Source organism: Haemaphysalis longicornis, unplaced genomic scaffold, assembly GCF_048455015.1.
Source record: "Haemaphysalis longicornis isolate Haplotype H1 unplaced genomic scaffold, Haemaphysalis longicornis Haplotype H1 scaffold_5, whole genome shotgun sequence".
NCBI classification, from domain to species: Eukaryota; Metazoa; Arthropoda; class Arachnida; order Ixodida; family Ixodidae; genus Haemaphysalis; species Haemaphysalis longicornis.
The window spans coordinates 178296566-178319317 of NW_027526385.1; the positions used below are offsets into that span (position 1 = coordinate 178296566).

General features: G+C 46.3%; 1 protein-coding gene across 1 annotated transcript; it reads left to right on the forward strand.

Annotated features, from left to right (window-relative positions):
* Positions 1 to 2680: 2680 nt before the first annotated feature.
* On the forward strand, positions 2681 to 16851 carry LOC144140021 (uncharacterized). The gene is made up of 3 exons (XM_077672234.1): positions 2681 to 2876; positions 10392 to 10474; positions 16280 to 16851. The coding sequence occupies exons 2-3, from the start codon at positions 10393 to 10395 to the stop codon at positions 16849 to 16851; spliced, it is 654 nt and encodes a 217-aa protein (XP_077528360.1). The 5' UTR covers positions 2681 to 2876; position 10392.
* The last annotated feature ends 5901 nt before the right edge of the window (positions 16852 to 22752 follow it).

Sequence of the window (22752 nt, forward strand, 5' to 3'; positions counted from 1 at the left end):
AGAGAGAGAGTAAATGTTCATTGAAAAGGAAAAAGGTCGGCCTGAGAAAATAATCTTGCGCCTGCTACTTCCCTCTGGAAAGGGGGGGGGGCGGATACTGGGGTCAAAAAGAGAAAGGAATGAATATGGAAATCGACAAATGAACTATGTACAAGCAGTAAAACAATAAACGTCTCGCATACAACTGGGCGGTGAATCAAATGATTATTTCAGATGAATAAAAAACAACGTTGAGACATTGTTTCGCAGTCTGTTAAATTTTGTCGCAACTTAGAGCGGAGAATCCAGAGAGGAGTCACTAAAAAGTGTAAGCAGGGCGTTCTCGGCTAGGCTTTGTTTCCTGTTGCCAGCCCACATGCCCAAAATGTTTTGTTCGTTCAGTGTGTGAGTGTCCAAGCGTAGTAATGCTGCCTCAAGCTTCTTTCGCTCACTATAGTACTTTGGACAAGCGCTAAGCAAATGTTCGATAGTCTCAGGCCAGCCACACAGAAGGCAGAATGGCTTAAGAGAAATGACGCTGCGTTCGGGGATTCTGGGATACAGCGGCTTCCTGCCCAAAGAGACCTGTACTCTTTGATGTTATTTTGGTATGTACGTGTAATTTGAGCCACTTTGCAATGTATATGGTTGTATATTTTGTGTTTACGCTGCTATGTTTTGTTGTTGTTGTTTTTTGCACCCCACTTCACTCTTCAATGTATTCACACTGAAAGTATTTACAAATAAGATATCAAAGAATCCAATCAGCCGAAGAAAAAAATAGAAACTGCTGTCTTTCTGATTTGCTCAAGGTTTCCTCATTATATTCAGAAACGACAAAGCTTGACATCACCAGTTCTTCTTGGATGATGTCGACTTTATATTTACGAATGGTTGTAGTGAGAACGCATCGTAAGGATTTGAACAACTGAGGCACAGACAACAAATTTTCTTCTTCTCAAATTTCCTAGATTTTTTATGAGATGCCTTAAGTTGAGCGATCGCCCCTGAAGGTAAGTTGCCGTACATGTCCAGCTTTTTGGTGCCATCCTTCGCGGAAAGTCATCGCCAGGATGCTTCGACTTGTGGAGAATCTAGCGAGTTCGCCTCTATATTAGGGGTGTAAACTGCGCGCCGCTGCGGAGATAATCCACGAAACCCTTGAGATTGTTTTGCTGACAGTTTTGAGGAGACAGTTGCATATTGTCGCGTTCAGAGCAGGCGAAGAATGTGCGCTGGCCTGGTTCGAAGCATGAGAGAGGAAACATTTAGTAGTAGCCCTTGTTTTCTGGTGGGTAAAGTAATTGGCCTCGTTCGTCTAAGCCGTCGCCCATGATCATAAACCTGAAAACGAGCAGTGGGTTGTGCGCCCCGCTTCGCCATCCTCCTCCTCAAAGTACGGCTGTGCCTAACCCAGTTTACTCAAGGTAGCGTTCATTATCCCGGCAACCATGACAATGGCCGTCAGAAATTCCTCACTGCAGTCGCCTCTCGTTGGCTAAGCACACTACGCGGAGGTTCTATGAGATAAATATTCCCTACAAAGGCTTGTTTGTAGCTGCTACGTTGCGCTGTGGTATAGTACTTTCTTTTAAACGAGAAGGGTGAGGTTCGAATCCAACAATGCGACGTTTTTTTTAGCTTTCGGAATTTTTGGTCATCGTGATTTCGTTAATACTTTCTTTACTCTGGCTTTTACTACATCAAGAAATCGACAACAGGACTTCTCAAATGGATTGAATTACATTTAATGTAGGTCGTGTTCTGTGTCGTAGGGCTGCTTTAGATTAGGTTTGTTGCAGTTGGGCTGGATTAGGATAGGTTATGGCACATTGGGTTAGGTTATGTTATGTTAGGTTACGTTGGGACGTAATATTATTCAGAAAATTTTATGCCAGCCAGCATTTATGAAAATTGCTGTAAGAATTTCCCACAGGGAATTGTCACGGGTCCCGTGAGATTAGACGCAGCCTTTACTCAAAGCTTAGCCCTACAGAGTATCTACTAACTATTTCTGACGCACAGTCTTTGTCAAAACTTTGTAGGCCACACCAAAATGTTGGGGGTCAGAAAACTATCAAAGTCGTGAAAAGCAATACAAAAACTTACTTCTGTGACCACCTTATGACAGTAAAGAAGAATGCTGTTTTCTCCAGATTTCTGGGGTAAAAGGTTTCATCCTCAGTCGAGAATCAAGGTCGTACTTTTTATTGTTACTTTTTGTGGCCTACGTACATGGCTATGGCCCAGTAAATAAGGACTAACACTGTACATCTCCAACAGGCGCGAATTCCAGCCATCGTGGGAAGACTTGTAGCTACTTCCCCAATTAGTCGGTGCAATTTTCCTTTTCTGGCTGCCTCAGTTGATGCCGTGAAAGACACCCAGACGTTTGATCTTCTGACACACATACTGTTTACTACAACGGAGCCACCCCACGGCGGCACTGCGTAATTAGTAATCCGGCGTATTATTTCGCGAGCAGACGTCCGCTGTTGCTGCAAGCACGCCACAACCCCAGGCCTTTATCACTGTCGGTCCGTAATGAACGGAGGTCAGTCGACCTCGACCCTTCTTAGTTAGTCACTCGCAACAAGCGGATGCACCGCCTCGACCATAGGAATTCGCACATCCTCTTTTTGCGCGCTAACCAAATTGTAACAGCACGTCGTCGCCTTGCATAGTGAATACTTTACGCCCGCTGTTCCTGCTACCGTTTTGCGCAAGGAGTCGCGCTGCAGAAAGATCACAACATCCTCCGGTGAGAGAGCAGTTATAAACCATCGCATCCCCGGGTTTCTTGGAGTTGCAGTATTGCTTCGAAGAGGCGTCTTGTACAGCACGCATCAACGTCTCTCTGGTGACGAGTGCGGCCTACACCGTGACGAACTTTCTCGGTGAGTACTTCGTGTTTTCATGCGCAGGTCTTCAGGAATGCGTGTGCAGTAATAGTCTCATGTACAATTAAGAGCGAGTAAAACGCGAACCATGGGCGTAAAGACCAGCTCTGAAATCAGAAGAATATGGATTACAGGCGACCAGTATTTGCGTGATTTCCGTATTAATATATGGTGCGTACCGACTCGTACAAGCTAATCCCAATGCATTGGAGCAATTATATTTCAATTATATTTCGCAAACAAAAGTGAGGCAGACATTACCGTTGGAAATAACTATTCTTATTCCCTTTTTCATTGCCACCGACGAGGCAGTCGTGAAAGTAAGGTCTACAACAGTGTGACTGTTCATATAGGCTCAATTATACCATCAAGAATAGCTGCAAGATGGACTGTGTGCACGGGTCGAGTCGACATTTCCGAACTACCCTCAGTTTTGCAATCAGAATACGTTTTCCGAGCATGTTTTCCTGCAAATGTGAAACAGAGATTACCCAGGTGCTCGAATAGGATAAAGCAATTAGGTCAATGGAAGTGACAGGTTGAGAAGTAGAATGAAATGAATTACATGATAATTTGCACCACGCAGACAAATTAGTTGCTGAAGTATGTGGTACAAAAATAACTCATTTGGAGGGATATTGGAGAGATGTGTGGTCAGTACTTGGTAAACCCGAACCATTCCACAACGGGAAGAATAGCTGTAGAATTGACCCAGAAAAACCCAGTTTATCTGATATTTTTCTGATAAAAAAAGTGGCTCCAATCCACGCTATCAAGGCGGTTGGAAAGCAAGGCTATCAACGATACCTACTACAGTTCCCCATGCGACGTCATTTGAATTCACACACATGTGATTATAGAAAGAGTGAAACGAGATATTCTGCAAGCCGTTACATGGAATTCGCGGGGCGGCGTCCCGAACGCAGCAGCGTCAGACATGGCCCGGCTAGAGCGGCGGACGCCACCGCCGAAGCCCGACCGTGCGTCGGCATAAAAAAAACGGAGAGGTTCGTCTTTCGAAGGGTGAGACAGCGGAACCTAGCCATCCTGATGTGCTAGCTTGGGGCTGCACCACCGCGCGACCGAAGCGTAGACACCGAAGCAATTCGGCATGAGCGCTTAGTGATTCCCATTTACACTGATTTAAAGTAGTTAGTTTAGTAAGTTTAGTTTGAGAATTGCGAGAAAGCTGAGGCAACTTTTATAGTCACTATTTATCAGGACCAGTTGCTCCTTCCGCCCTTTATAATACCTCTTAAAACACAACCGAATTTGTATTCATCAATTCAGCAAAACGGAGTCCCATTCAATGCAAGTAGTGCGCAAAAGGTAGCGTTTCTCTAGCGGCCAGATGCCTGTATGTGGTCTGTAAATTTTGTTTTACCGCTCTTCAAACCAATCCTTAACGCATATTTGCCGTACTACCACTTAATGCCGTCGGATCCGGCTTACCCAGGAGTGATTCCGAACAAGTTAATCAAGCGTTGCGAAGGAACTAATCACAGCGCGAAAGACCGGACAGATAGAAGAATAACGAATAACCGCAGGAGGGGAATATGTCTGTGTGCCCCGTCTTTCGCGCTGTGATTATTTATGAACACCTACGAACTTGCCCATCTTGCAACTGCCCTACGTGCGAAGGAAGCCCGCAATGAACGCCAAGCTGCGCCACAACAGGCCCAAAACAACCGTCGCTAAAGCAGACGACAAAGCCCTACCACCGACGTGCCTGCCTGCGAGCAGGCACCTCCACGCGGGGAACGCGGGGTAAATTCGCCGCGCCATCTACAGTGTGCTCCGTGAATGAAACCCTCCGCCTTTCCCCCTCCCCCAACCCCCGCCTCCGCCACGTTGGGAGTTGATTGTCCAGCACGCCGCGAAAGAACAGTTGTCTGGTACAGCTAGAATGCTTTGCTTTCAAAATTGGCAGCGTATCTTACTTCCCTGCGAATGTGGTCGAAAAACGACTGTCCTGTGCCACCTTTGCTACTCAAATGCCTCTCTTCTCCTTTCCGCCCATGGGCCGAAAAGAGGAGAGAGGCATAAGAGAAGAGAGGCATAAGACCCGTATAACCACACCCACTCCCACGACAAGCACGGTGGTGGTTTTCTCAAGACAATTCACCTTGTACCTCCGCTTCCCCACTTGACCTAGCGTCTTCCTGCTGCAGTATAGGCTATTTCCCCCCTCTCTCTCTCGCGATTAAATTTTCCCGCGTTACACTGCTCACGTGCAAGCTACTGGAACCTTTCCTTGCTGTTGGACTTGCTTGAATGCCACCGCGAGGTCTACAGCCCGATTCTCGACATAGCGTAACCTGTCGTAACATGTGCGTAACCTCATGATTCGCCGGAAGATTTTTTTGGCTTTCAGTTGTGGTCCCGTGTTTCCGGCTGACAAAGCGGCGGTGTATGCTGTCGTCATTTTGAGGTTTCATGGCGTGTAGTGGGCGCAGATTTGAAGTTCACACTTTTCTGTCTACTAAAGGTGCAAAATTTTTTATTTAATTGATGGAAAGGTTCAACGCGCCAACGCAACGCAGGCGATGAGGCGCGTCGTAACAGAGGGCTCCGGATTAATTTCGACCACCTGGGAATCTTTAACGTGCGCCGAAATCTCGTACACACGGGCGTTTTTGCTTTTCCCCTCCATCAGAAAGCGCCGCCACGGCCGGGAGTTGAACCCGCGATCTCGTGCTCAGCAGAAAAAACGCCTTTCCCACTGAACCATCGGAGCGGGTTGCAAATTTTTTTGCCGGAATTGCGAAAAAGACTACATGCAACCGGCATTGCAACATCGGATGTTTTTGCTATTCAACACCAATATGGCTTGCAGGCCACGCTGTCTCCTTGATTCGCTGAGAAGAAGTGACGTAATATAAACATTTGGCGGGAATGTATAGGAATGTATACAACGCACATTGCCAACCTAGGCTGCCGTAGAGGTCACGTGATTTTTAGTAATAGGTTGGAAGTGGCGGCTGCCATCGCCGCGAAATAGGGCCAACAATTTCACGTACCTTCGTCGCAATGAAATACCCGTGAATTCGCAGCAGCCGCAGCTTCACGTGTGGCTAGGTTAAACCTATTTTCCAGTAAATGAATCATAATTTTGACTGTTCCCATATCACCTGTAACTGAGGACAAAAAAAAATGTAGCGCCAATCCACCCTGGGAATGTGGTTGGAAAGCAAAGCTGTAAACGGCACCCACAACGATTACCCGTGCGACGTCGCATAAATTCACTCACGTCACTCTACAAATAGTGAAACCAGACAGAAGTGAAATCTACTTAACCACACCCTCTATTACTTCAAAGAGATATTCTTGGTAAGGTTAAATTAATGCACCATGGATAAACTGTGGTTCGATGAGTTGTTTTGGTGTAGCACATGAGTGGAAACTCTTTCTTTATCAAATTAAAGCTCAAAACCGGGTGTTAGACGATCTCACTTCTCCGTCTCTGCCGTCGCGGACGGAGGGGACAAGATGGGCGGCGGATACCGAGGAGGAGCCGAGGAGGAGAAGTGAAGGAGGAAATACTTCTATTCAGATTTCTGAACGGCCCAGAGTTTGCCCCACGGGAGTGGTTCCTTCTTTACTGTAGCACATATTCAGTCCGCGCCGCCTATGCTCTATCCATCAGCTGAAGCTGGGTAGGCCGAGAGGGGCTGCACAGCAGCATCTTCCATTGCTCTTGTTGGGTAGTTGACGGAAAAGAAGGAGTGTGCTCAGGGCTAAAGTCCCACACCACGATTATGTGGCAGAGTGTTATTACTTCTGAGCGAAATTTACATTCCGCGTCGTAGTGATTCGGAATGATTAAGTTAGGACGCGTGGTGTGTGCGAAGGAGCTGGATTGTATGAGCCGTAGGGTAGTTTGTGGTTCTCTGGAAAGGCCAGGCTAAGGCGAAGGTAGGGTCTAACTCAGAAGGCGATAATTCTGGGTTATGTCACTGAACGAGACAAGCTGGTGACTGTCCTCCTTCAGCTCCATAGCACGGGGGGTAAAAGTGCAGGATTGGTGGGCGTATTCGCTGCCCTCCATGGAATCTTGAGCGGGTGTCCAGATAACCTGAATGGAACCATTTGGGGAGGGGTTTTTTAGCACACGCTGTGCAGGTCGGGACAGCAAACCCGACTGGTAATTCCGGTAGGCTTGTTGGGAATCGGTGACTGCCTTACAAACCCTTGGTTGAGCGAGAGCCAAGGCGATGGCTGCCTCTTGTGCTGCCGTCATGTCTTCGGTCTTGAGCGAGGTACAAGCAAGGAGGTTGGTTCTGGAGGTGACCACGGTGATGGCGTCCTGCTACCCTCGATGTTAGGAGGCGTCTGTGTACATAACGGCATGATCCCCACCGAGCGGGGTGTTGAGCTCTTGAGCCTCTACTTGTCGGCGACCCTCGTCGTGTGAGGGGTTCATATTTCTAAGCAAAGGCAGCATCTTTAGTTCTTGTCGCCAAAAGACTAGGATTACATCAATCGGAGTGACATTCTGTGCTGCCTAGCCAATCTGGTGAAGGGTGCGGCGACCCGCCGCAATTCTGCTGATTCAGAGCCTCTGGATAGAAAGATGGCCCTGTCTCAGATCTTCCACCGTGTCGTAGAGCCCCGTGCTAAGCACTCTCTCTGTGGATGCACTCATGGGAAGACCAATGGCTTGCTCAACCACCTTTCTAATCACTATATAAAGCAGCTTTATGTCCTTGCCGAGAAGACGGGGGGTTGACGTAAGAGATTCTCGGGAGGTCAAAAGCTTTAACTAATCGAAAGGTATCTGATTCCTTGAGGCTTCGCTTCTTGGTGGCAACTCGCCTGATTATGTGTATGATTTTGTTGATGCTGTTTTTGAGGCGCTGCAAGGATACGTCACTCTTGGTGTTGGCCTGAAGATGTAGAACCAGGATCTTGATGCTGGGGCATGGAGTGATGGCCTGGCCATCAAGGAGTATTTGAATGTGTTCCTTGAGGTGTTGTTTGGCGTTGGGGCGGACGATAAGGAGCTGAGATTTTTTTCGTGAACACTATAAGCCACAGGCTTTAGCACATTGGCGTACTAGAAGTGAGATGCCATGGGTTGGTGTGAGCTTCCTTTAATCGCTGTCGCGTGGCATTCAGCGAGACTGCAGGGGTTAAACCTGTATATGTGCTTGGTGAGTGCACCACTTGTCTTGCCCGTCTCCGCGTGGGCTCGTAGCTGAATCGGTAAGACACCGGGCTCTGGCTTTGTTACTCCATTAGTTTGAGGTTCGATTCCTGTCGGAGCCAGTACATTCTTTGTTTGTTCGCGGGAGTTTTCTGTTGACACCAACGGTCGCGAAAGAATCCTTGGGGGGTAGAGGTAAAAAGCTTTGCTTTAAAATAACGCCACGTACTATGTTTTTACATGCTGCAATAAAATATCGGTTATTTGCGGTATGGCGTTACAGCAACACAAGAGGCCGGTACATCACAGCGTTTGCCCGCACTCCTCTAGTAAGGTGGTAAGTCACAAAATGTAATTCAAACGAAAAATAACAAAGAGCATCGACTGTTTTATTCATTACTGCGCATGCAAAGTTGAGATTAACAAAATGAGGGAATTGGCGTCATCAGTACGCTCTGCCATTATCAGGCGTAGCGTTTTGATGTTTTAACGCATTATTCAACCAATGCTCACGGCGATTTTTCCCTCTGGTCACGCCGGCAACTTGTAACATATAGCTGCAGACGGTAGCGTAACGGCGACGACGGCCGCAAAGGTGACACCGCAGACGCAGAGAACTGAACGGTGGAATAAAAGAGATGGAAAGGAATCAAGACACGAAAAAACATGATTGTGCGATGTTTTTAGATGCAAAGCATCTTTTAGTCAACCCTCCATCGTCCGTCGGCGTCCGGCGTCCGCATCTCTCCTGCCCGTCCCCCTCTCCACGCCAGCTGTGATAACGCCGCTCTCCTCCTGGCCGCTCGGCTCGTCTCGTGCCGGCTCAGGAAGACACCGGCAACACTGTCGCTCCAGGAGCCCTAACCAGCTGTGATAACGTCGCTCTCCTCCGCGCCGCTCGGCTCGTCTCGTGCCGGCTCAGGAATGTCCCTACCTTGTTGTTGCGCCGTCCACACCCCCACTGCGCATGCGCGTCTCTCCTCCATTCTCCTCTCCTCCAGCTGAATAAAAGCAGGTGCGCGCGCTGCGCGGCGTTCAGTCTGCTCCGAGACACCGCCTGCCCCGGTACTGCTCCGGTGTGGAACCTACACCGAACCCCCATGCTTTGCATCACCACATAGTTCCCTTTGGGGAGATGGTGTAATTTTTTTAGCTTACACGCTTTCGCTCGCTTTTGAATCAAAGATAATCGGTCGCGTTTTGGTGTTCACGGCAAATCTTACCTTAATTTGGTTGATTGTAAGGTTTAACGCACCGACGCAACGCAGGCGATGAGGCGTGCCGTAGTGGCGGGCTCTGGATTAATTTTGACCACCTGGGGATCTTTGACGCGCGCCAAAATCTCGCACACACGGGCGTTCTTGGTGTTCGCCTCCACCAGAAAAGCGGCTGCAGCGGCCGATTACAGAGCCTGCGTCTTCGTGCAATTCTAACCTTAAAAATGTGTTTATTTTGCAGCCTGGGCAGCCGCCCTAATATTTAGAATGCGTAGAAAGTGTTTTTACATCTTGATGCGCAATATATGATAGCTCGATAGTTATCTTTGTAAGATAAGGTCTAAATCAAAGTGCATGTCCTAATATTTGCACGTGCACACGTCACTGATCGTTTATGTTTTTCCCACGCAAAAACATGGCAAATCCACTGAGATTTCGTGAAGCCGAGATTAGGGCCCCTAGGCTCGGGCTTATCTCGATATTCTAAGCGGATTGTACGAGTTCGCGGTAACGAGGGATTACTCTGTTATAACCCCGCAGATACACCGATTGCAGAGGTATTTATTAACAAAAAAGGGTAGCCCTGCATATGATGGTGGTCAGGTAGACGCAGAGAGGAATAGCCGCAGGTGAGATCAAGGTGCATTAAGCTCTCCGAAATTCTGGCCCGCTCTCAGTGATGCCGCTTCTGTATCCTCGCCATCTTCTTAATAACCTTTCACTTCATACCCATTATTGCTCATGACCACATATCGTCGCCTACCCCCACGGGGCATCTGCGTCCTTCGCAGTGACCAATATACTCTAAATGGGCGAATCTTTGGCACTACAATTAGCACAAAATTCTTTGGGTGAAACCATGCGCGCTATCATGCGCGTGGGGAAACTCTTATGTGTACTTTTGTAGATGCCATCCGCTGCGGGGTTTTAGAATGACAGCACATTTTTATTTCATTTACTTTTACGTTTTATTCTGTTAGTGTATCCCCCTTTTCCTCATTTTTCAAAACGGAAAGTCCTGAGTGGTAATGAAAAAAAAAAAACAGCCATAAATGTCAATACCTAAAAGACGTTTTTGGCTCGAGGAATAGAATTTTTTCTTTGAAACGAACGAATTCAGTTATATTTCTTTCCATTTCTCTCGGGTAGGATGAAGATGGTTGGAGCCACCGCTGTCATCGCTCTTGTGGTGTGCCTGGCATTATCGGTCAAGGCAGCACCACCCGATTCTGGTGAGCTTAAGTTTGCCCTACGTTTGTGAAATGCGCACGTGCCTGGTAAAGCCCTACATTTATGTGGACACCTTTTTAAAGCGAAGCTTTCGTCGTCTCACTGTTGGCGTAAGTCGCGTAGAAAATGCACTGTGGCAAAGCCAACTGTATCTGATGATGGCGATGATCATGGTTGAAGTAGAGAAAAATTAAAACTCTACTCGTGGTCGGAATCAACCCTAGGTCTCAACTGTTATAATGCCGGCGTCTATCCGAAAGCGCCACCCGGGCACGGTCGAAGCACTTTGGATTTGTACATAAGTTTACGGACGTGCAAAATTAAACAGAAAAAGTCATGCATCCCACCGTCTAACGACTACGATGGCTGAACGCGAAGATTTCTTCTTTCGAAATCAAATATCCAAGGGTCAAAGTCAAAGCCACTGCAATCGAAAGTCGAAACTGCGTGTAAGTCAAAGTGAAGGCTCAATGAGTCAAAGTTCCCGCTGTCGGTGAGTGAAAGTCCAAAGTCAGACGACAACAAAAAATCCCTCGCTAGAAAGCTTCGTGTTCAACCATCGTCATCGTTAGGCGGAAGCTACACAAAAATGCATTCATTTTTTTCGGGATAATAAATTAGCTGCTTTTTGCAATGGCACAAATTCAGTTTGGAGTGCGAACCCGTAAAATCATCCGAACGTTTGATCAAAGTAGACCAAAGACTGCAAAAACAAAATGTGCAGCGGTATCGGGGGCATTTCAATTTCCTGCGCATTCAGTATTCAGATTTTAGATTTTGAAATCCTACGTGCCCACATCGTTCAACATTTTATAGCTCTCCAAAGAGACAGGATGCTTTTAAGTTAGGTATAAACGAGTTCAAACAAATGGTACTACAATGGACTTTTCGTAAAGGGAATTGCCGAATTAACAGCGGCTTTATTTATTGCCGAATTAACAGCGATTTACCTTTGCTGGTTTTAGCACTGGTAGCCGTTTTATTCTCGCAGTCCCCATGACGACGGCTCTGCAGAAAACTTCTCGTCGGAAGATACCTATTATCCCTTTGACTGCCGATCCCGCCTGCGGAGGTGTCATCAGAAGGAGGGAGTGGACGGTCTTCAGTATTTAAGAAATGATCTAAGGCTAATCCCTTCATGAATAAAATCGCAAGCACTTCGCGGCTACAAGCAAGCGATGTGGATCAACACTCTAAACTTTTTTGCCTCCCATATACTCCCTAGAGGTTCTTTTTCGCTTGTCCTCTAGTGATCCTCCTTGTAGGAGTTTTTTTACTACATGGAACAGGGAGGTTTTGTTTACCTCCTCAAAGCAGGGCGTTTTTAGGTGATGGGAAGGAGGTATTTAAGGAGTGTTAAGAAATGTCCGGGAGAATTTAAGGAGTTGAAAATGGAGTATTCTTTACTTTTAAAGGGCGTTTTTAAGTGATGTTTATGGAATTTTTAGGCGGCTGAATAGGAGCCTATTATGGCTCCCTTGGGAAGTACTTATGGTATTTTAGGGGCGTTTTTAGGAGGTTCAAGGGAAGCATTTACTTCTTTTGCATGGAGTTTTGCCAAAGCTTGGAGAGTTTTGTAGGCCTTCCGAAAGGAGTTTTTCGAGGCCACAAGGGAGAATTTCTAGTTCCCTGCGGGAGTACTGATTTCACACGGTTTTTGTCGATTTCAGGTTTATTTCAAACGAACTTTCGCAGACAAGTTTACATGGTACATGGTGTACACAAGGAGGTTCCGAAATAAAAACTTAGGGCGACCTTCTATAAGAAAGCACAAATGGTACATTGCTAAATAACACGCCAGTTAGGAATGGAAGACAGCAATACGATGCTAGTTGAATAAACCGTAGAAACAATATTACTAGAAGAACTGGAAATACGCGAAAAATAAAGATAGGCACAAACACAACCGCATGGTAAGTGAAATCATTATATAATACTAGCGGATCGAGAACGCGTCGGTACTTATCAGAACTTATCAGTATTCAGTACACAAAGTGAAAAAAATGGTTCTAGTGGTTTACAATAACAAAAAAGTTTTCAGTTGGTGGTGAAATGAGCGAGAGCAGTGTGCTAGTTGAACAAATTGTAGAAACAATATTAATGCAAGAACTGGAAATACAAGAAAAACAGACCAGCACAAACACAACCGCATGGTAAGTGAAATCATTATATAATACTAGAGGATCTAGAACGCGTCAGTACTTATCAGAACTTATCAGTACGCATCAGTACTCAGTACACAAAGTGAATAAAAAAATGGTTGCAGTGGTTTACAACAACAAAACAATTTTTCAATTGGTGGTGAAATGAGCGAGAGCTGTGCAGAGATTTGATACTGAAAGGTAACGAGCACTTTGTAGGTGGTAAAGGCACAAGAGATAAATGGTGCAGGAGACAGACAGCAGTGAGATGGCTATGGATAAATGAGTAATATAAAGAACAAAAAATATGCTGCACAAAACACCAGTGCGTTTTGATAAAGACACAAATGCGCCAAGAAAAGTGACCGAGTCTGACGGGTTAATTGCAATGATATAGAACAGAATGGGTGCTATCGCGACAGCTTCTTTAGAGTGAGAACAAAAAGCCATGAAATTCATGTTTTTCGGATAATTTTTAGTTGATTCATTTCGCACCTGTTGCCAACATTATTTAGATAATTGTTTCAACTTAAATTAGTTTGTTAAAATTATTGCTTCACTAAACGATAGCTGTATTATCAGCATACAGAACGGCCCATCAAATAGCCTCTTTTCAGTAAAAAAAAAGAAAAAAGAAAAAGTCAGAAACATAATACGGAATTCTTTTTGACTACTATCCAATGATTACAGGATTGAAAACAAATAAAATATTAGTGAGCGATATTCATGCGATAAAAGTTAATTATTTCTAAATCCTTCACACGTGGTTTGGTGCTGGCAAGGTCCAAAATGGCATGTTCCACAAACGTTAGAGCTCTGTGTGCCTTCTTGGGATATTGAATGTTCAAAACCCAGAACGATGCAAACAGACTACACAGTCCTCCCAGTAAAGATAATGCAGTCAAGACACGCTGGCCATCGATGTGGAGGCCAATTTCCGCGTTCATGGAATGCAGGCAGGGAGTCAAAGGAACATCTGTCTGAAAAAGCAAAAAAGAAAAAAAAAATGCCCCACACGTAAAATTCTTACTCATTTCAATACTCATTCTTACCGACCAGAGCGGTAAGAATGAGTCAGAGCCTTGAACAAAAACAACACAAAGACTTATATTTGGACAGGCAAAACACGGTACAAGCACGAGGACAGGAACGTAAGAGGTAGCTTAGAATGAATACAAATGCCAGCAACAGTTCAAATACAAAACATACAATCAGGAGCGTTGACAAATAGATATTACAAAGTAGAGCAGTTAACTAAAAAGAACACGAACAGTTCGATACATATGAGAGACAGAGTCCCACAATATTCATCTACCAGGCCAGACGATGCACCGCTGTCGGAGGCGATTCGGCTACCTGTGAACGACGCCCAAACGTAGCTAACTTGCTTCGGCGCTAGTCTCTTTTTTTATAACTGCGCACTTCGCGGAGATAAAGGGCACAACCCGCAACGCGCCCGCCGCCGACGAGCGCACCACTTGCCTTTCTTCCTTCTAGAATCATCGACACGCCTTAGCACTGGCAAAGCTACGCTCGCCCCCTCGACAGAACTCAGCTTCGGTGAAAGCTGAGCAGCGGAGTTTTTATTTTGGTATTTTCTTGCCGGCGAGTGGTCGCGTTACCGCCGCTTCGTTCGACAAATTCCAGCGTTTTCTAGGGGCAAATAGAACTGAACTGAATGAATCGGACGACTTAACAAGAATTAGGCCCTGTACAATAAAAAATAAAAAAAAATATACGGTACTTTTAGACGTCGTACGCTCGAGTTTGTGGCAACGTACCCGTGTGCGGCTCTGTCCTGAAGTTCGAAGAAATGCAGGCGGGTCGCGTTCCTTTTCTCGTCTTGCATTACGCTTTCTTTTAATTATGAGCGCCCTCTTTCCCGACCTCTCTACGTTCCTTCTCGCTTCCGTCTGACTGCGCTGATTTTCGCCAGCATGAAGTAACCGTCACGTTGCTTTGAAACGACGCCGCGCGCGACACGCGATTTTATCTCGAATGCCCTGTTACAAACCGGCTTACAAAAGAATGCGAATGCATACCCCAAAACCCACAAACAAGTAAAATAAAACGAGTGAGCGCTTTTTTCCTTGTCCGTGCGTGTACGTGCTGTGTGCGGCACGGGTATTTCGCAGTTAAGCCTATCCAAACGTTTGACAAACGCATTGACTGATGACAGACCACTTACCAGCGAGCTGTCCACAACTGTCGCCGTATCCAAATGCTGTTAGCGGCCGTTCGTCGTGTGACAGGGGCACATAAAAATCTTTCCACCAAATGGCACTACTAATCCTTCGCAAATAAGAAAAAATGATGGCCCAAGGCGAGGCGCTTGAAGCTCCGGCAGCACCAAGTCACCGGCCGCGCTGCATTGATTGCGCGGAGGTTGTTTACATCCGGGCAGCAAGTCGTGCCGCCAGGGCAAGTTGAGTCGCTGCAGTCGGGTGCGTTGGCGCGCTGGCACGATAATTTAAATCGTCTATATATGCGCAAGCAAGCGAAACAGATGAACATAGCAATTGTTTGCAACGGCGAGAACTGTCTCTTCGTTAGCAGCAGAGTTTGACAACACCTATCGCCAAAATAAACAGATTGAAACAACACGGCCGCGCTGTCTGCCTGTGATCGCGCTGGTTGAAGCATCTATACGGGTATACGTACGGTATCGGTTTTGTAGCTGTATGCAACCGTCGCGTCCTGCTTACTCGTTCTAATTGGCCTTAAGGCCACGGTTGAAGTGCTGATACACGGAAGCAACACAAGACTAACATGGCGACCGCCCGGTTGAGATGATTACCTCCGATGGGGAGTTTATTGTGGACGTGGTAGTTTACAAGGAACCGAACGCCATCTCACAAATGGTGTTAAGTCGTTCTAAATCCTCCCTTTTGCTACACGGATGGGCAACGGTACTACCATGGAGGTTCGTCCACATTTTTAGATCATGCCTAGGGAGTACATTTTTTGCTATAGGTACTTTCCAGGGCACATTACTTGATTAAAACTCCATTTCCGGCTAGTTTGCGTTTACAGTGAAGGGTACGGAGTGCGCGGTGAAAACGGAAACCAAAGCAGACGCAGGTTGGGTAGTGGTGCGTACAGAAATGGCGTTAAGTTTCCCCAAAAATTGTAGTTTAAAGTCTGTTTTCGGTACCGTTTAGGAAGTGGTGAGAAAAAAAATAGTTCTGATAATGATAGTGTTCCGCGATATCAATACAGAAATAAACAAACTCCGCGACGCTTGTTTCGTTTAACTGATGTATACATAAGAAGGCTTCGTTTCAGTTACTCAGTGTTGTAATATAGTATTGACTATTCTTCCACCTCATTATGGCACGTGCTCGATGAAGACAAAACTTATACTTTCCAACTACTACGTCCCATATTTTCAAGGAATGCATAGCTTAAAAGTGAGCGAGGATTGTCAAACAGGAAGGCTAACATTCACCACTGTACTGCATGCCTCTTCCAAACGTGCATCACTCGGGAAGGTTTCGGTTTTCATAGACAGCATTTGGACAGCACCATCATTTCTCTCGTGAGCTTTGACACTTCCGTTCGTAATTTTGAGCGCTGGTTCGAATAACAGCTACTGTACAACACTAGCATACCCTGTTTCTTCTGTTCACGTGTTTTAGGCTTCCCTCTCTATGAATTCGTTTGCAGAGCTCGGAGGAAATTCCTGCGACTTCTCCGACCTGAATGTGGATCACGCCGTCAATCAAATATTCACGCGGCTTCCCAAACAACGGGAGATAACCGATCCTGTGTTCCTCGGGTACGGCGGAATCTTTGAGACCGGCCGTCTACAGGCTACCGGCCTTGACACACTACAGCGCTACGGCCCCCTGCAACGCTACTGCGTGAACGGCACTCGAGTGATCCAGTTCGACATAGTCAGCGACGGTGGCGCCCGTCTCATTGTGCCGTGGAAGAGCTGTTCCGGAGCCGAAGGCACAATTACGGTGGTGGCCGGATATTCACGTTTCACGGTTCAGCTAAAGGTCGAGGGCTCCGGATCAGATGTCATGCTGCAGCATATGGGACCGAATCTTCTTGTGGACACAGAGGATCTACTCGTAAGGTTCGAAGGATTCGGGGACCGAATAATGGCAGCGGTTGGAGTCATTTTCAAGTTTGTCGATCCCCTGGTGCGGGAGGTTTGGAAGGCTCAATTTTTCAGGCAGTTTAATGCTTCTCTCCAGGAGATTCTTCCTGTCAGCCTTAATGAAGTTTAAGTTGCCACAACTTCTGGCAATGAATAAACTGTTGGGTTCCCTTCTTCGTGCTTTATTGTCTCCGAAATAAAAGAAAGTATTGCCCCAGTGGTTTTTGTTTTCCTAACTGCCAGTATTTACCGTATTTTAAGTTTCAATATACGTTGTGGAAGTATGTGCATCGTTCAAACGTTTACGAAGGCGTAGTTATAAATAAATGCAACCAAATAACAAAGAAAATGGCAAATAAAAAATAATCACAGCCGGCATGCGGTAGTCACTTTTCTTCTAACTTTAGTAAACTCTTGGAACAACGAAGGCCTCAGGACCGTAAGCTGATTTGGTTACAAACGGCACTTCGCTAATTGAGGAATTATTTGATCGCTGTTCACTGCAGTAGGAGTAATGAAAAATTCGGATAAAGAAAGATTTCGAGTAAAGTGTTCCTGTTATGAAAAGGGTTTACAGTGTTTGTGCTCTGTCATTGTATCGGCCGATAAAGGCAGGGAATAAAAGCCCCATTAAACTCTAGTACTATACTTCCACTGGATATGCCCTTTTGAGTTCTCAGTTAAGCTTAGCACTTAACGGGCCAGAAGACAAAATACAATTTTATTTCATTTGCAAGAACAAGGCTTCAGTACCTCACTCAGATCCATTCCAGCCACGAAAGGCGTTTTTAACCTAAAAAACGCAAGTATTCAAATACGTTAAAATTTCGTTCTACAGTCACGTGATGTGGACAGCAGTGACGTCAAGTGGGAGAGCACTCAATATATTTTAAGTGCGTTAACTGCACGTTAGGATTCAAGCCATGTCATGAAACGAATCTAAGGGCACCACTACAATCGTCCACTCACGTGTCTTAGCGGTGGGTTACTTTGGCGTTTGCCAATCGCACAAACCAGACTCTGTGACGTCATAAAAAAGTCCAAAAGCGGCTAGGGAATCGGGACTGCTTCATCTGTGTTCTTTAATGTCTCCATTGTTTTTCGAAGTTACAATAAAATTGTTGTCATTGTTACCAGGAGAAAACAGTCTTTCTAATGAACCAAACGTATTTTCTCTTCATAGCGCCTTTAGAATAAACGCCATGCCTGTATTTCGGGTCCACTGAACTCTGTACGTAGCTACTTGTTCATGATAAAACTCTGAGAGAAAGAGGGAGAGGGAGAGAGAGAGAGAGAGAGAGAGAGAGAGGGAGAGGGAGAGGGGGAGGAAGGGAGGGAGGGAGAGAAAAATATTTTAATGTGCTCGACAGTGAATGTGGATCCATAGTCATGAGTTCCTTGGGTTGCCCTATATAGGCATCGTGGCCGGTGTCACCAGGAGGAAGATAGAGAAACTAATTGTAAAATGCAGTTAAAAGGCAAGGAGGGCGGGGTGGCCGGGGGCATGAGGCTGGCGGCGAAAGCGGTGACTCGGTGCACCAGAAGATTTAGATCCCCGGATCCGAGATACCCAGGGCGCCCTCCCACTGCTCGTAACACGCTATGGAGGGGAAGGGATTATTTGGAAATGCGCACACGAAGTGGGATAAGGTGGCTAGAGCTGCGCAGGAAGGGCAGTTGGGGGAGGGAAACAGTGTTGGGTGAATATGGTGCAGTGCTGCACGACACGGAAGAGGACCGGTCTGCAAGAGCCTCCACGTGCGTTCGTGAGAGTTATTAAGGATGACATGAGCGGGGGAAAAGCGCGGTGAGCCAGACGGTATTGTGTGACCAAGTCGTTGTAGCTAAGGAGGCTTTCTCCAGCCGATCTAGCACCGTGCGAGAGGAAAAGGCCGGGGCCCGCTCATTTAGGGAGTTTTAGAGCAGTATCGTGAACCGCCTCGTCACCCCCCCCCCCCCCACACACACACACACTGCTGTGGGCTCGGTCCCAGAACAGTTCTATACACCATTTTCCTTGCTAGGGGTGGGCACCGCCATTTGCTTTTTCTGACCGGGAGCTAGCGCCGTCTATGAAGCGACCGCCGAAACCTCCGCGCTGGGCTGTTAAGAGGGTTCAGCAGTTCCGGCCTCCCGTAGACAATACATGGACACATTCAGAAGCCATAGCGCGCCTATACTCGGATACAACTCAAGAAAAATGCGGCTTTTCCTCATCAAAGGACCCCCCTCCAGCCAATGGTGTCACCGTATCAACGTGACGTCATGGTAGACTGCCTCTACGCCGCGTTCACAGAAGAAATCACAGAGCATGTTCTTCCGCGCTTACGGACTTCTAGCAAAATGGTCACTTCCGCTGTTCGTATGGCTGTTCGCGTCAATCCAACGGCGTCGTCCGGCTCTGAGAATGATTTTTAGTGCCGTTCAGTCGTATTCCTTGTTTGCGTGTTGTGTGCAGTGTTCTTACCATGCTCGGTAACGACAACCGCTATGGTGTTTTTTTTTTCTGCTTTGTGAGCGACCGGCGTTGCCGGGAAACAGCCGCCACTGCCGGTACTGTATTCTGTGTACGATGAGTGATACAAAGCGATCGTCGTCATCCTGTGCGGGCGTTTCGTCTTGAGCGTGATGTGCTTCTAGTTCTACCGTTTAGTCCCTCCTGTGTCTGTGCTACCCACGTTATCACCCCAGTGACTGCGACAGAGGGCGATAACTCCTTGTTTATTTCTCGTTGATTACGGCAGTCGTAAATATTACTGTTGTACATAGCGCGCGACGTTAACGCCATGGAGAGTTATGCTCGGGGCCACTATATTATCTCTATGCGCGGGGCGAAACGCAAACACCGAGATGTCGCGCGCTGCATTTCGTTAGAGCATATGTTGAGCCGTGTGTCCCAAGTCCACGCAGGGCGCAAGCGTAGTCGCCCAAATTGTGATCAAGTCGCCAAATGCAAGAAGCGTGAACGCGTACGAGCTGTAGCTTAGCTGCGTGGTGTGATTTAATATGCCACCTTTTTCATTTTGATTCTCGGTTACGCTGAGATTCCATTGTTAATTGTGTTATTTGCAGCTGGCATTTTTCGTCACCTGTTTTATATTGGAGCGCTCTAAGTTGTTGTTTTGGACAAAAACATTTGTGAATCAAATACGAATAGGGATCTGCGTTGAGTTTGCATTGTCTATGATAATAAAGATTATGCATGAGTATTACCACTGTAAGTTCAATTTCATTATCTTGCTTAGGCTTCGCGAATGAGCTGTGCTTCGTGATAGTGAAATTTCATGAGCTAGATTTCACCGGTATGACCAGTTGCAACAGTGCATGTGAAGACATGAAATGCAGCACTGAAATCAAATAAACCACTTTCAGCTTTTCCTACACATGCGCATGCATATCCTTTACCAATCAAATTCTTGAATCAGAGATGTGCATTATTGAAGCTATATAGGCACTGCTCGCCTTGTGTTCATATCACTTAAGTAAGAAGCTGCTGCTGTAATGGTAATTTGCATGCATGTGCTGTAAATTCGAGAAAGAGGATTCAGGGTGGAAAACGTGAGCATTTCACCCATTTTCCCTGTCGCATCACAAGTAGCTGCTAGAGCAAGAAGCTCACTCAGCAGTGCTCAACATCGTGGATGCTAAGTCAGTGCTCAACATCGTGGATGCAGCTAAGCTGCTACTTGCTGCAGCGCTGTTCACAATGTAACACGTGCAATGTCTACGCATATATTAGGAGTGTAAATCACAATGACAGCACATCAATTGATGCCAAATTCATAACACGGGCAATGAAGTATGTCTGAAGGGTTACTTAGTGATTTGTACCATAGAAATTTATCTGCACTGGTTGATGTATGACATGTCGGTTGAGTGAACGCATGGAAACACACATATGGCACATATCGCTCCGCTGAAACTGGTCAATGCTTACGTACTTTTCTTGTTACGCAAGAGCGAGAATCGGATCATATGCTAAGGAAGAAATTTATTATCTTGCCAAAAATTCACTACATGAAATTATTCCCATACGTGGAAGGATCGATTGATGCCAACATTGTTTCCTCTTCCCAAAGCTTTGGGCATTGTTTCTATTGACGTTGTGCTTCTGCATTTTATCCAGTGGCTTAGAAAACAGATAAAACATATTTATCCTAATTCCTGCGTAATACTGCAGACAGCCAGATAGAAGCTAAACAGAATCAAAGTAGAAATAAAACACCGAAGCAACTTTTCTGGTCCTCACTGCTATCATAAGTTAGATTTGGCTCAGAGAGCTAAATAGACACACTGCTGAATTATGCAGAGCAAATGAAATGAGCAATAAGATACCGAAGCAGATTCATTTGTTCTTAACACTCTATCAGAAGACAACTTGGCTCAGCCAGCCACACAAGCAGACAGTTACAAGCTTTCATGTAGGCATTTTATTTGGAACTGTTTCTACATCCCATACGTGCATAAGTGTCCAAAACAATGTAAAAAACTTGCAGTGAAAATTCAAACTAGTGTCTTGTTCTGTAGGTGAAACTTGCCTTTATCACGTTTACACAAGGAGCACAAGGAGCCCCAACGCCACACACCACAGAAGTGATTCTGCTTGAAGTGAATTTGTGAACTCGCTTGACTCGGCTTGCACATACCTCATGCTATATATGCGAATAGTCACCCTCCTCGTGCAATGTAAGCGTGGCTTTACTTCCAGAAAATAGTTTGGAACAGTGCGGGTCTTCTCTAGCTCGAGATGTACGATTTCCTTTTATGAATACATCTGCCGCGCACTATCCTGTAACTACTGAACTTATTCGGCTTAATTCCTGCCCCACACTTATAACAAATGAGATCAGAAACCAAGCACTGCAACAGCCTTTTCTTATTCTCATAGGTACATATCAAGGCAATCAACCATGAGCCAGCACCACACAACACACCGCTCCGTTCACTACAGCAAATGAGATCATAACCCATATTGTTGAAACAGCTTCTGCCGCCCTCACTGTTACACTGTAAGATCACTGTTGAGTCTACGACACAGCAGACAACACTGAGTAATGGCAAATGAGATTACAAACCAAACATTGCAATGGTCTCTTCTGATTCTCATAGCCACATGTCAAAGCAATCAACCCTGAGCAAGTTACGCACCACACACAGGCTGCTCAGTTAGCTCCAGAAATAAGTCCTAATAAAGCACACAAACGGCATATCTGGTCTTCTCTGCTGTCTGAAAGAGTTTCTTGCTTCTGCAGCTATGGAAACACACGTACCTAAGCTAAACACCGCACTCCACACTAACTGAACGAGGCAAAGGCTGCACTGGCGAATAGGTCGCAGCCTTACACATCTTGAAAGGACTCGATAGCAGATAGGTCACTGTCAGAGTCCATGTCTTCACCCAGATGTATTATAATAGGTGGAACATGCGCACTTGCTTCACCGTCTCCTCTGAACTTTGTTTCAATGCTGATCACAAGCTGAAGGGTGTTTGCCCAGTGCTTAGCTGTTACCTTGGCAACTTCTTCCCTCAGGAGCACCTCTGCATCTGCCAGCTTAAATGTGTCATTTCTTGCTGCGACGCCTCACCTCATATGTGCCCATATGCGCTCAATAGGACTGAGCTGTCCTTTCAGCTGCACTGTAAATACGATACCTCATTTACGGTGTCTTAACAGAGGCCACAAGGCTGAGGAGCTCCGTTTTAAGCGTTTTTCATCCCAAGCAAGTCCTTCGGACGTCACCCAGTCCTGAACAACATTTTTGCGCGAAGTTGTCGTAGGCACTGGTTCTTCCAGCCACGAGTGGTTCGAGGTATTGTCCACGACAATTACACTACCGAGTGGCAGTTGTGGCAAAAGGGCCCGAAACCACCTTTCGAAGCGGGTGTCGTCCGTCTCCTCGTGGTAGTCGCCTGCCTTCGTACCCCGAAAGATGTCCAGGCACCCACCGACGAAGCCACCCTCGCTGTCGATGAGCGTTACAATCAGGCGCTATCCTTTCCCTGACGGCTGCTTCAAACCTGTCGTCAGAC